Source organism: Thamnophis sirtalis, unplaced genomic scaffold (assembly GCF_051295495.1).
Source record: "Thamnophis sirtalis isolate CommonGarterSnake01/CBP01778 unplaced genomic scaffold, rThaSir2_p1.2 scaffold_1, whole genome shotgun sequence".
Lineage (NCBI taxonomy): Eukaryota > Metazoa > Chordata > Lepidosauria > Squamata > Natricidae > Thamnophis > Thamnophis sirtalis.
The window spans coordinates 73834293-73849213 of record NW_028261381.1 but is presented as its reverse complement, the minus strand read 5'-3'; the positions used below and the strand labels follow the sequence as shown (position 1 = coordinate 73849213).

The 14921-nt window shown below is 38.3% G+C and overlaps 1 protein-coding gene across 1 annotated transcript; it reads right to left on the bottom strand.

Moving 5' to 3' along the window:
• Nucleotides 1-724: 724 nt before the first annotated feature.
• TALDO1 (transaldolase 1) lies at nt 725-12736 on the bottom strand. Its single transcript, XM_087716230.1, has 8 exons — nt 12496-12736; nt 6220-6343; nt 5390-5497; nt 4328-4459; nt 3052-3227; nt 2703-2900; nt 1841-1986; nt 725-1063 (listed from the first exon to the last, which is right to left on the bottom strand). The coding sequence occupies exons 1-8, from the start codon at nt 12590-12592 to the stop codon at nt 1031-1033; spliced, it is 1014 nt and encodes a 337-aa protein (XP_087572356.1). The 5' UTR covers nt 12593-12736; the 3' UTR covers nt 725-1030.
• Nucleotides 12737-14921: the final 2185 nt, after the last annotated feature.

Here is a 14921-nt window from a genome sequence, read left to right as displayed (position 1 = left end):
GCTGAAAACCCAAAGACCAGCTGGCTGGCACGTGCATGCCTGTTTTTTGGCCGTTTTCTAGTGCTCCAGCACCCACAAAGACCAGCTGGTGATGGTATGCATGCCCAGAGAGGGCTCTGTGTGCCACCTCTGGCACGCATGCCATAGGTTCGCCATCAGAGGATTAGACAGTCACTTATCTGAAATTGTATAGGTTGTCCTGCTTGAGCAGGAGGCTGGACTAGACCTCCAAGGTCCCTTCCATCTCATTCTATTATCTAGGCAAAATGGGGCGAGGTACTGAAGGTGTTCAATACAGCTGCAACCATGCCTCAGATTCTGAGAAAAGACAGTATTGGTTTAACGTTTACACGGGGGCAAACAGCAGACAGTATGACCGAGGCCAAAATAGCACTAAGTATTAAAATCCTAATTGCTCTATCTTGAGGAGAGGGATCAGCACAGTGGCAACAACAGCTGGGGAATGAGACTGCATTATAATTTAGATTTATAGCCCATTTTTTGTTTGTACAATTCAAACTTGTACATAATCTTCCTCCTTTTTCCCCACAACAATAACCATGTGAGACATCCATTCTACAAGAACAGTAGGGAAGCTTCTCATAATTCTAAGAATGGAATGTTTATAAACCATACTTGTTCAAATCTTATTTTGTTTGTAGAAATAGCATGTATACATCCTTCAAACAGAGGACTTGCCTCAATAGGAGTCAACAAAGCTCTATAAAATGTAGTACATTTTATTCTTTTGGAATGCACTCAGACATCAATGTTTTATCATTATTAGAAATAGTAGTACCTTGAAGAAAAAAAACAAGGCAATTGGTCCTTTATGCACCTGCAATATAGTGAAGAATAAAAATATTGGTAATTCAGAATTGTAATATTACAATCCTGATATATAAAAGCACAGCAGACCTGAAGAATCTTTTTCTCTGCAGATTCATATAGAAATCTGATTACAGAAAATCTTTTCGTATGCAGCATGTAAATCTTTACATCTATATAGCATCCATAAAATTTGCCATGTCTATTCTCCATTTGCAGTACCAAACATCCGTTCCTAAAAAAGGAGAAAAAATATAAAAATTAATAGGCACATTAGCTGCAGACATTTTAAGAAATCATTGCCATTTAATGTACAAGAAGAGATTGGCAAATAGGATTTCACCTATTTAAGGCCATGCAGAACATGCAGTAGCACTGAAAACCATGTATTATTTTTTATACCTGCAGTCTGTTCAAAAGGTTATAAATAGCAGAATTATTAATACAGGGAAAGGAGAAACCAATTTCATTTTGATTATTTTGTTTTGAGTCAAGAGAGGAGCCTTGAAGATTTAAAAAAAAGCCATTCAATGTTGAAAATCCACATGCCAGCTTGAATGTTGCATGTGAACATCTACTGGTGCAACCTTAATATAAATGTTTGGAAAAATATCTAATTTATAAACTTCGGCATTGTTAAGATACTTAAATTTAGGAAGCTTAACTTGTCAAAAATATTTTAGATTTATAAAAGAAAAGCACAGTAGTATAACCTAGGATCTGCCATCCAATAATTTACAGTGATTTTTAAACTGCATTTAATTCTATATGGAAAATAAATCCATAATAATAAGTGGATGATGGGATCAATAACCTAATAACAAAATAATGTACTTATAATTTAAATCTCTTTACCATTTACATTCAGTTGGTTTTATACTTGAACATTAGTATCATGCAATAAAAAATACAAATAAACAGTTAACATTTAGATTTGCAATGCTTGTGAAATGTACCATGTGAAGGAACTTAGGAAATAATATTTAGTAAGACAAGAAACTCTTAATTTTACCTTTATCATGACTTCCAGTTTAACTGCATCAGCAGCAAACTTTCTGATTCCATCCGACAGTTTCTCCACAGCCATTTGATCTTCATTATGAAGCCAACGGAATGTCTTTTCATCCAGATGCACCTTCTCCAAGTCAGATGCCTGGGCTGTATTGAAGATGATAGAAGCAACCAATTATGGAAGTAGGCAACTGTATACTTTATTGTGATATGAATCACAGAGTTATCACAGAGAATGCTGAATCTCAACATCTTATAGAAATGATTCAGTTACCAAACTAATATGAATATGTAGCAATAGCAACAGCACTTAGACTTATATACCGCTTTACAGTGCTTTACAGCCCCCTCTACATGGTTTATAGAGTCAGCATAATGCCCTTAACAATCTGGCTCCTTGTTTTACTGATCTCGGAAAGATGGAAGACTGAGTCAACCTTGAGCCTGACTTGAACTGCTAAATTGCAGTCAGCCAGCAGTCAGCAGAAATAGCCTGCAGTACTGCACTCTAACCACTGCACCATTGTGGCTTAGTTAACAAACTAATATGAATATATTATCCAATCAGTCCCATAGCAGAAATATTACATATTCCTGAACAGTAAATATATTAAAAATGCTGATGTATCGCTTTGAGATATTAGTTATTCAAAAAGTGAACTTATCTATTGAGCAATGAAAAGATTAACAGTTACAAATGTACAGCCCTCTATAGATATTTCACTAAAAGTTAATCTTTAACACATTGAGAGGATGTGGTGAAAGATCATGATTAAATTGTTTTAATCTGTATTTGAACTGTATTTAGCTGTGTTTGTCTAAAGCTATTGGACCCCACATGTTAAGTAAGACAGAAAACTTACCATCTTTGACACTCAGCTTTGGTGTCAGTTTGCTGTTATCTTTACTGAGTTCTCCCAGAAGTTTTGGGGAAATGGTGAGAAAGTCACAGCCAGTCAGTGCTTTGATTTGTCCAGTGTTCCGAAAAGAAGCTCCCATTACAATAGTTTTATAGCCAAACTTTTTGTAATAATGGTAGATTTTAGTGACACTCTTTACCCCTAAGAGAGAATATAAGGTAACTATTTAAAGCAATTACTGCAACTTTATTCAGGGGTAAAGAAACCCTCAGAAGGGCTTATTTTCGAATACTAAACACTGCAGGTTGATTCAATTGTGAACTTAATTTCTTAGCCACACTTATTCAATTACCTGGGTCCTCTGATGGCTCATAGGTTTTTTTGTCCGTATTTGCAACATGCCAATCCAGAATGCGGCCAACAAAAGGAGAAATTAGAGTGACCCCTGCTTCTGCACAAGCAACTGCCTGAGCAAAGGAAAAGAGCAGGGTCATATTACAATGAATCCCATGTTGCTCTTCAAGGATCCTGTAAGATAAAACAGAGCAGAATTATTTTTCCTATCAGTATCACTTCTGCTATGTAGGCAATTTTATTCAATGCTGTATATACAATTTTATTTTAAAAAAAGAAATGCTTTCTCAGTGAGTCTGGACACTTTTTTTTCTTTGTGGTTAGTGGGATATGGGCAACAGTATGTTAGCTTGCAAAGTGGTCTCTGCGTTATTGAACCTAGCTTTCATAGAATAGCATAAGGACAATCGGAATAAAATAGAATTTCAGTTTTCCTTGTGCCATATAGAGTAAAACATGCCAGGATGGACTGGCATTATCCATAGCATTAGGAGGGAAGGCTACTTGTGACATGGATGTGACTACTACTCACTCTCCCTCTTACTAAAAAGTCTTCTGTGAAAGTTTTGACTGATGAAACATGCTGGGGATCAAAATATATGGTCTCATCTAATGACAATCTCAGCATATGGAAATTGCAGGTCAGACTGTAATGTGATCCAGGAAGGGATAAACGAATGTGACACCCCAGGGCAAATTACTCTGAGTAAGAATATAAAAGATACATGAAAATTGAGTCAGCAACAAATTAGAATGATTGCTTGGTCAGTATCTACTTAGAAAAACATCTCCTAGTTTTGAACACATTGTTTAAGCATACATCTCTTCATCTGTTCAAATGGCAAAAGTAGTAATTTAAATCTGAAATGATTTATTTGTCAGACATACGAATGGCTGCTTCTGTACCCACTACCACAGCTCATCACCAGTGCCAAACTGACAGGCCCATCTATGCCTTGATATGAGGCTAGACTGCAGCTGCCAATTGGCTTGTCACACCATGTTTTTTTCTTAGGAGGTTGGGTGGGGGCTACGAAACCCCCACCCAACCTCATAGCTTCTGTCCAATATTGGCACACTGCTTTCCTGTGTCTGGTAATGTATGTCTTGTTATGTTGGGTGAGGAATGGACTGCATAAAATGAACTATTTTAAGAAGTGTGTATGGTAAAAATAGACGATAGGGTCGATAGAAATTCCTATGCAAAAAATGACAGAGTATAAAATAGCTATCATATGAGCCTTATACTGTACAATTGTTCCTGGTCCACTTACTTGCCAGCTTGGATGCCCTCCCATGTTGATGACAGCTTGATGAGGATGCGATCTTTGCTAATTCCTATTTCTTTATAAAGATCTATGAATTGTCTGGCTCTCTTAACCATGCCTTCTTTATCAAAAGACAACCTTTAAAATAAAAAGATATATATATATTGTTTCATTATAATTTGTATAAACTGTACTCAAGTACACAAATAGGCAAAGATATGGGATGCAACATTCATGCCTTTCTATGCCACTGCCACACCTGTCCTCTGCTGAAGAAGTCAATGTCATTAGGCGAAAACACCATTACGATTGGCAGCTTCGCAATATCTATTTATCATGCGCCATTTCTACTACTTCTACATTGTCTTAAACATTACAAAATAATTTGAATAACATTAAAAAAACACACAAATACTGTTAAGAAAATTAGTATCTTAATAATAGGGCAACAAAGGGCTTATTCAAAGGCCTTTCTAAACAAGACCTTCGGCTGGAAGCCTTAAGAGAAACCATGAATGCTAAGCTAAACAAAAGACTCCAGTACATAGATGCAAATAAGAGGATGTCCATCTCTGTAATCCATGCAAGACAGATTAATTGGTTTAACAGAACAGAAAAACGCTTTGGGTTGGAGAGGTTGGAACCCCTTGTTGGGTGTGTGATTTGTTGTGTTGACCAGATCTGCCATCTGTTTTTATTTTTCACTATTTTTTTATCTGAATTGTATATCTGTTGTTTTGTGTTTATGCTGCGAGCCACTCAGAGTCATACTCCACTGGTAGTCTTCACAGGTACACATGCAACATTATGAGAGCCAATGTGGTATTGGAGTTACAAAGTTAGACTAGAAATAGGGAGACCCAGATTCAAATCTATCTTCAGGCTCAGGTGTTCTGGGTCAGATAGTCACCCAAGCCTATCTCAGAGTTTTTTTCTTCTTATGGGTAAAAATAAGATGGGGGATGCATGCCACTTTGATTTCGTGAAGTACAGCCTGGATATAAATCAAACAAACAAACAAAAAAACAAATATAAATAATATATTTGATGAATTCAGAAAACATTCACCTTGCATCTACTTCTGTGGACACACGGCCAGGTATCCTCTTCAGTATTTCTGCCCCAAACAGTACAAAAAGCTTATCGCAAGCATTTGTAACTTGTTCCTTTTCTGACCTAGAATTGTATAATAACCAAAGTAGAAGTTCACGTACTGAGGAAAAAAATATGGTGCCAATGTGACATCTACAAACATAAATGAGTCAAATTGGAACAGTAATATTCATCCTTTGCACAATATTCTGAACTTTAGAATCAATTTAATGCAGTGGTTAAGGTCCCAGACTAGAAAATAGGAGACCGTAAGTTCTAGTCCTGCCTTAAGGCATAAAACCAGCTAAGGGACATTGAGCCAGTCAACCCTAGGAAGGAGAAAATGGCAAGCCACTTCTGAAATCTTACCTAGAAAATCATAGGGACTTCTCCAGCCAGTTACCAGGAGTCATCACTGACTCAAAGATGTGCATGTGTATATATACATATGTTCTGAGCTTTATCAACATTAATCTAAGCCTCTAACTCCTGGGACAAATGTGATTAACACAACCTCAGAAGAGAACTTTACTTAAACTTCTGACTCATGCTCTAGTGGTGCACTTGAGCCAACTATTTCTTTCTTCCTTCTTCCTTCTGTAATGAGAAGAAAATTGGGAGTGGCTAGTAGTTTGCAGAAGGGCTTTGACTTCCTCTATTCTGCCATTATTTAATTTTTTGATTCTGGTTTAAATCTGAGAGTATCTTATGTGAAGGTGAAAGACAACAGAGAGCGAGGACACATATTTATAATACCCAACTAATTGTCAAAACAGCAAAATTAGAACATTGGCAAACTTACTCACCCACCAAGTTTCTTTCCATACGCAATAGCATCTTCTACCAATTGCTGATAGGCTGGCATCTGAGCTGCAGCCAGTATCAGGGATGGGTTGGTAGTAGCATCTAGAGGCTTGTATTCTTCGATAGCTGTTGAAAGAAAAGCAGCAAACAAGAATAAAAAGATTAGGGCCATGGATGGTTAGCCTCTCAGCTTGATAAGAATTGTTTTAAGGATATGCAATAAGATAGAGCAACGTAATTAATGTAGTTATTCCAGGGCCAGAAATTCTGTTTGCATATAATATCATTGAGAACTAATAATTAAGAAGAGATAGATACAGTTCTTAGTAAAATTAGCAGCTAGGATATATTATTCAAAGACTCATTCAAAGTCATATAGGAAGTTGGTTGATATTAGGAAGGCTGTTCTCCATAACATCTTTCTTGCTATGTCCTGTATTGATGGTTCCACCACAAAACCGCGGTAGACTAAAGCGCGCTCGACGAAAGCACGTACGTGACGTCATCACAGCGCGACGAAAACAGCACGCTGTGAGCGGGAAACTTAAAAATAATGCGAAAACCTTACCCTACCCCCCCCAAACCTAACCCTAAACCTAACCCTAAGCCTAACCCTTAACCTAACCCTAAACCTAACCCTTAACCTAACGCTAAACCTAACGCTAACCCTTAACCTAACCCTAAACCTAACCCTTAACGTAACCCTAAACCTAACCCTAACCCTTAACCTAACCCTTACCCTAACCCTAAACCTAACCCTTACCTTTATGTGAATCGGCTTGCTGTAAAAGCGCTTTTTAAAGCGCCCTTTTTTTCCTGCGGTCATATTTGTCGCGTTGCTGATGACGTCAGGTACGCGCTTTAATCGGGCGCGCTTTAGTGGACCGCGGTTTTGACGGGTCACGGTATTGATTAGCATACTGATTTTTACCACGGAGCATACAAATTTCAATATGCTGTGCAGATACAATCCACTAAATGAAATCAGTCTAAAAAGAGCAACGAAATAACAGGGGGAAAAATAACCTGGGACAAACATGATATGTCTGAAGTGAAAAGGCCAATTCAAGTTAGTGTAAGTGAGAACGTTACTAATGAGACATCCCTAATAAAAAGGCACTTTAGTAAAGTGACCTGTTTTTCATAATTGGAAAATAAGCAGTCAACCCAGGAGCTGCAATATTTGAATCTAACTCAGAGTGTAATAATTAAAACAATGACAATATGGTTGAACAAAAATAGTAGAGATTTAACAAGAAAAATCTACAAAAGAAACCCCAACAGAATGAAATGTATACCTATGGAGAAAAAGTTCCGAGGCAGGCTTGGCAAGAATTCTAGAGGCGTTGGCTTGCATGCACTCTCTAATTTGTTTCTTTTTTCATGAGGGGACAATTTTAAAACGACATATATCTGTATCCAAGTGGTTTAAATTTATTAGAGGTAATCAGCCAATATAGCAGACAGAGGAGTAAGATAAGAGGGTTAAGAATGGTGAAATGCAAATGAAATATAATAGAAGGGGAAACAATATAAGGTGAGCGATATCGATTGGCAATTGCTATTAGAAAGAACAGGAAGCTCCTGTTCGTATTGTATTGTGTAAATGTGGTGTACGTCTAAGTTTTGTGTGTGTGTATTTTACATGTTTGTAAATAAAATTTAAAAAATTAAAAATAAATAAATAAAATGACATATATCATCACTTTGGGAGTTTGTGAGCTTGTTTGATAGCTGTACTGGAAGCAGTCCATTTGGAATAAATACACAGGTTGACCTCAACTTACAATCACTCTTTGTTCGAAGTTGCAATAGCATTGAAAAAGGTGATTCATGACCATTTTTCACAGTTACAACCATTGGAGCTCCCCTATGGTCACGCTTGGTCACTGGCATGTATTTATGAGAGTTGCACTGTTCTGGGGTTAAGTGATCACTATTTGTAACCTGTCCAGCTGGCTTCCGACAAGCAAAGTCAATGTGGGAGCCAGATTCGCTTAATGTCCAAACGATTCACGTAACAACTGCAGCGATTCACTTAACAATTATGGCAAGAAAGCTCAAAAATGGGGCAAAGCTCAGTTAACAACTGTTTTGCTTAGCAACGGAAATGGATTCAATTGTGATCATTAAGTTGAGAACTATCTATATACAGGAGACGATATATACTGAAAACTGCTCAATCTTCAGTCAAAACAATATTTAAGCTGTGAAAAAAATGTGATATTTTAGTACTTTTCACTAAAGAAAACCTTGGTCAAGAATACAAATGGATATAATTCAGCTTGCCCATTTGACAATATATATATACAAATTAATGTATGTTCTCTACAGTTTGTCAAGCATGTAATTATATAAATTTGGAGCTCAAAAGCCTTTTATTTTGGAATAAATCCATAAACCTCAGTGCATCCTGAGAATCAATGTTTGATTAAAAGTCTATCCAAATGTTCAGTAGCTACAAATCTGAGAACTGAGTTTTAATTTTTCAGATATAAGCAGCAATTACCATAATTCTGAGAACCAAATTAACACTAATCACTTTTTTTTACTTTTAATGTAACTTTCGTTAGTAACCAGTATTCTTCAAAGCATAAAAAGCAACACAGCTCTGTTTCAAACTTCTGAATAGCAAAAGGCATGGAATAGAATTTAATTAAGGTCAAAATGATACCCAGTTATGCAAACTGTTCTTTGTGAACTTGATTTATTCAAATTTCAGAAGTACTATTTACTCCAGTCCCTCTTTCAACATTTCAGTGTAGATAGTCTTCTGTTAATAAATCATTGGAATCAGAACTTCTGTTACCAAGTGATGTGGTTTTTTGTGGGGGACAAAATTTAAACCCCTCAGAAAGGGCCCGCAACTTGGGAGTCCTCCTGGATTCACAGCTAACTTTTGACCACCATCTCTCAGCTGTGACCAGGGGGGCATTTGCCCAGGTTCGCCTGGTGCGCCAGTTGCGGCCCTACCTGAATCGGGAGGTCCTCACAACAGTCACTCGAGCCCTTGTGATCTCTAGGCTGGAATACTGTAATGTGCTCTACATGGGGCTGCCCTTGAAGAGCATCCGAAGACTTCAGCTAGTCCAGAACGCGGCCGCGCGAGTGATCGTGGGCGCACCACGGTTCGCCCACATAACACCGATCCTCCGTGAGCTGCACTGGCTACCTGTTGGTCTCCGGGTGCACTTCAAGGTCTTACTCACCACCTATAAAGTGCTCCATGGTAGTGGATCTGGCTATTTGAGAGACCGCCTTCTGCCAATTACCTCCCTGCGTCCCATCAGATCGCATAGAGTTGGCCTCCTCCGTATTCCATCCGCCAGTCAGTGCCGACTGGCGACTACTCGGAGGAGAGCCTTCTCTGTTGCGGCTCCGACACTATGGAACAATCTCCCCGTGGAGATTCGCACCCTCACCACCGTCCAGGCCTTCTGCACAGCCCTCAAGAACTGGCTAACCCGTCAGGCCTGGGGATAATCTTATTTCGCCCCGCCCGAATGCTGAGTGAATGTTGAGTTTTTATTGTTTAATTTACTTTGTGCACATTTCTTTTCTTTTTTTGTATTGTCCTACACTCCCCTTCCTTTTTTGATTGTAAGCCGCCCTGAGTCCCCTTAGGGAAAAGGGCGGCCTATAAACAAATCTAATGTGGTTATAAAGAACTATGTTATATGATCGCATTGTTTAATGATGGCAATCCTGACAGTCCCTGTTGCCATAGTTAAACAAGGACCTCCTTCCAACTTCCTGCAAGCTTCCCACAAGCGAAATCAGTGGGGAAGCTGGGATGACCAGAACTTCAAGGACTGGTTATAAATTCCACTCATTCAGCCATTGTAACTTTGAATTTTTTCTTATAGTAAACAGATGTATTGAATAACTTGCAGACAAGTGTTACATCTGTATCTCCTACAGTCTTAGCACATGTTTGCCTTGGAATAGAAAGCATTGTGCAGTAAACAGCCAATAGCTGCAGTTCTTACCATATCAAGATCCAGATGTGTTTCAGTTATCCCACATCCACTTTCAAAAAGCAACTTTTACAAGGCAAAAAAAAAGATTTTGATATACTGTTCGCATGCATATGACTATTACCCTATCCATGTTCAAAGGTTGACTCAAATAATTTGCAGCGAGATCTACCAAAAGTAGGATTCCTGTCTGTGTAGGAAAATGCACATGCACTGTAATGTAGAAACAACTATTTCTGAATTGGCATGTCTTAAGTAGGTTTTTACATTCTAAAATGCTACATATACAGGCTAGATAGAAAATTGTGCTTTTCATGGTGAAGCTCCCTATAGGTGCTTTGAACATAGATATGGTGATAGTCATCTCCAACTACTTAAGGAACACATACCGTGCCAAAGTTCTTTGCAAAGTTACATAACTGGCATCATAGAAACCCACATAGTCATGTGATATTCTTAAATATATTGTGCAATATTTCCATAGAAAATTTACACAAATATTTTTACATCAAATATTTAACACCATCACATATAGAGGGTAGTTTCCTGCTCTGCAAGTTTTATTCGCAAATTTTTTTAAAAAATTATTGTCAAAATCTGCTAACTCATAGCCCATCAGCAAGATTCCATCACTTGTTAAGCAACAGGAAGAAGAAACGTCTTTCGTAAGACCATTTACAAAATACTTAATGTTTCATGTTATGTTAGATTCTCAATTTTTACATTGCTTAATTAGCAATTTTTTACCTAAGAAATGACTATTATCCATGCATATCATACATTGACAATCTAAACAATAGATCAAGAAATATTAAATTTTGAAAGCAATATTATTTTACGCAATTATATAGCCATAGTACTGGTAGCTTTGTAAACAAATTTGTAAACAAATCAGCTTACTTATAAAAGCTGATTTTTAATAGCATTTAATAGAAAAAGCATATTATGATTCTCTTCAGCCATTAAGTCCAAGAAGAATTAAGCTAGTATTTGAAAAAATTAATAGGCACGTCTTCCAGAAAAACATAAATATCAATTACTTGCAAAACTATGCAGACTAACTGTATATGTAAACTGTAAGTTTAAAAGATTATCTAAAAGATTAAAAAATACAATGTTTTAATAATTGTCAACTTTTGCTGATAGTTGGGTGGCAGGTACATTTAATAAATTATCACTTATCCAAACTGTGAGTTACTTCTGCTTTTGCATAAATAACATCTTCTAAATGGTTTATATCACTTCACAATAACAGAGGTGGGACGTTTTTAATGCTGCTCCTTGCAAAAAGGTATACTGAACACTGTGTTAGAAATGCTACAGGTTATTAGTATGTGAACTTTTTAAAAGTCTTGCCTTTTAGAATGAATTGAAGTCAAATTTCTTAATTTCTAGAATTAAATTGTGGGTGACGGCAATAAAATACAGCAATAGAAAGACCTGATATACATGTATTTCCCCACCGGTAAGCACAGAAGCTAGAGCAATTAATCCATATTGTTTTCTTGGCAACAAAATAGAAGTGGAGTGCCAATTCCTTCTTCTGAGATCCCACACACACAAAAAATAAACATCCTAACTTAATCTATAGCTATGAGACTTCCTGGCGGTCTCTCCCATTCAAGTATTAACTAGGTCTGATTTTTCAAGCTCCTTCATAAACAGGGTACCCTTAAATTGCCCATGAAAAAAAATCGGAATCCAATAAAACAGCACCTTCTTTAAGTCAACTAGAGAAAGCTTATGAATATTCCAACATTGCAGAGAGCGTCTAATTATTTTCCTTCTACTGAGCGAGTAGACTTATTAGGGCTGTTTATACCAAAATAAGTATTGGGTGGCTCAATGGTTAGAGTGCAGTACTTTAAGCTACTTCTGCTGACTGCCGGCTGTCTGCAATTTGGCAGTTCAAATCCCACCAGGCTCAAGATTGATTCAGCCGTCCATCCTTCCGAGTGGGTAAAAAGAGGACCCTGATTTTTGGGAGAAATATGCTGACTCTGTAAACTGTTTAGAGATGGCTGAAAAAAGCACCGTGAAGCGGTATAAAAGTCTAAGTGCTATTGCTATTGCACCGGGCTATGCAAAACAGGACTTCCTCATCTCTTCCCTCTTAACTTTCCCTACACGCGGACAGATCAGAAGACGGGACTTCAATCGTGCCCGGAAGAAACCATGGAGAAAGAAAGAGCATTACATCCAGCCGGATCGGACTTGATAGGGAACCCCAGAGGTCAAAAGAGCTCTCCCCGTTCTACCTATCGCTCTCCCGGACCCTAATAAGGGATCGTCGCCCCTCACCGTGGAAATCTCCCGTATCGGCCACCACGGTGGTGTGTTGCTTGAGCTGCTCCAGCGCCGACTCCATCTTCTGCTTTTTCACGGGGGAAACTGACATGGTCGCGTGCGGCTGCGAAGAAATAAGGAGGCGCGTCTGCGGCGCGTGAACCGTTTCCGTAGCCTCGGACGAGAAATCAAGGGGATCCGCACGCGGCTTCCGGGCTTGCGCAGCACGAAGGTATCCGTGTGACAAGTGACCACAGGATTCTTCGGCGGAAGGCAGGAGGGCGGGCAGAGGCCGGCGCCTACGTCATCACAGAACCCATTTCCCCGCCCCCCCCTCTCACTCATTCTCTCTCCCCCTTCCAAACAGCGCCGGGATGCGCTAAGGCTGCCCTGGCTATGGCCACAGGCGATTGGTTGTAGCCTTTGGTTTTTCCTGCTCGGCAGCCAATCAGGATTGCTCTGGGTTGCAGGAAGAGCAGGCGATGCAGTGGCCTTAAACTTAAAATGAACTAGAACCGATCATTGGAAGCGGGGGAGGGAAAGGCCGCTCGGTGTGCCTCGTCCTTGCTTACGTTTGAGACGTAAGGTGTTATAAGTCGGGCTCCCCCCTTCCCCCTCTCTCTACCCCTCCCCTATATATATATAGATAGATAGATATAGATATATAGATAGATAGATGATAGATATAAATTAGATATAGATATAGATATATAGAGGGAGGAGGGAGGGAGGGAGGAAGGGAGAGAGAGAGAGAGAGAGAGAGAGAGAGAGAGAGAGAGAGAGGCAAAACAGCCAACAGGTTAAGCTATCTTTACACTAATCTTCAGATCCCTGTTAACCATCTGTTACGTTTAGTAGGTAGAAAGTCCACAAACTGGCACAAAATATGCTTTTTTGAGTCCTTGGCGGCTTAAAACGGAGGGATTAATCATGTACAATGTGAAAGATAGCTTCTGAGAGCCAGTTTGGGCTAGTGGCTGAGACACCATGCTAGAAACCAAGAGACGGTGAGTTTTAGCTCAGGCTTGGGTATTAAAGCCGGCTGGGTGAGTTTGGATCGGCCACTAATTAGGTATTTCTTTGATACAATAATCAAAGCCAAAAAGAAAATATCTAGCTATGGTAGCTATGATAAAGCTATGCTACTTCTGCTATGCTAAAACACCCAAGCATCAGCTCATACTGCTTGTCTGATTAATTTCTTACGTATTGTGGATTGGAGTACTCAGTTAAAGAATATCAGGGAAAACAGATTTTTTTCTAGATTGTTTTAATTTTAACTGAAACACGTGTAAAAAGAGTAGAAATAATTTTTTTTCTGGAAGAGGGATGTCCTAACTTGACATTTAAATTCAGCCCAGCCCAGCAGACATGTCATTTATTCATTCATATTCATTCATTCATTCATTCATTCTACTTTTTTGTTGAAATTGGCCAATGTTTTCTCAATGGGATTACAACAGTCCTATTCAGGGAATACAGTTGGTCTGAGAAAATGGAACAAATTGCAATTCTCTGTTACTTTGACCAAAATTTCAAATTGGGCAGCTACCTACTTCATTTGCAGTATAAAGGTGAGAATAGGAATGTGCAAAGTGTTTTGATTTTGTGTCATTCTCAAGTGGAAATGTCCCATTCTGAATGCAAAACAGTTGTTCTGAGTGCAGAGCAGCTGTTTTACATCTACAGTTGACATTTTTGGCCAATTCAGCAGCGTTTGCAGCCTGATGTCATGTTTCTAACTCAAGACTTAAATGACCAAAACAACCTGTTTGAAATGTGAAACAAGCAGGGTATTTTTCCCCCATATTCAAATGCTTTGCACATTAGTATAGAAAATCATTTGTAAGATTTTAAAAACTAGAGGTAAACTCAAAGTCCAGTGTTGAGAAGGTGTTCAACTTCTTTGTAACTACCACAGTGCTACAATTGCATAGTTTATCTCATGTATGGCATATTTCAAGTCGGTGCCCTTCAGGATAAATGATTTTTAGAATTTCTAGCCGATACAGAAAGCATTTTGACAACAATTCCTACCGATATATGATAATTGGTCATGAATAAAAATAGGGCTAGGTCTTGTCCATATATTAAGCAAATATATGCAGAAGGCTTTCCATATAGAATAACTACAATGTTAAGTTATAAGAGACAGCCCCCAGTTTGAACAGTGCTGGTAGATAGTTTTAATATGCAAGAGAGGACATGTATTAAAAATCTCAAATTTCCCATTTTTGGTTGAAATCATGCAAATTGTGCGACAAATGAAGCATAGATACAGTAAAGCAAAGCATTAAAATTTCCATTCATATTTTACATAAGGATACATTTTAGAATTAATATTAATTTTCAACCAACTTGCCATTTCATTTATAGTACATACAGACAATTCAGCAATACTAATGAAAGCATCTTTGGTTAGGCATATCTTCAGACATAAA

Excerpts from the sequence above, each read along its gene's own strand:
- TALDO1 (XM_087716230.1), bottom strand. The coding sequence starts at position 12,592 with ATGTCAGTTTCCCCCGTGAAAAAGCAGAAGATGGAGTCGGCGCTGGAG. Across the intron at positions 1,987-2,702 it reads AAAGCTGAGTGTCAAAGATG|CCCAGGCATCTGACTTGGAG; the intron begins GTAAGTTTTCTG and ends TCTTCAATACAG. Across the intron at positions 1,064-1,840 it reads AACTGGAAGTCATGATAAAG|GAACGGATGTTTGGTACTGC; the intron begins GTAAAATTAAGA and ends CTCCTTTTTTAG.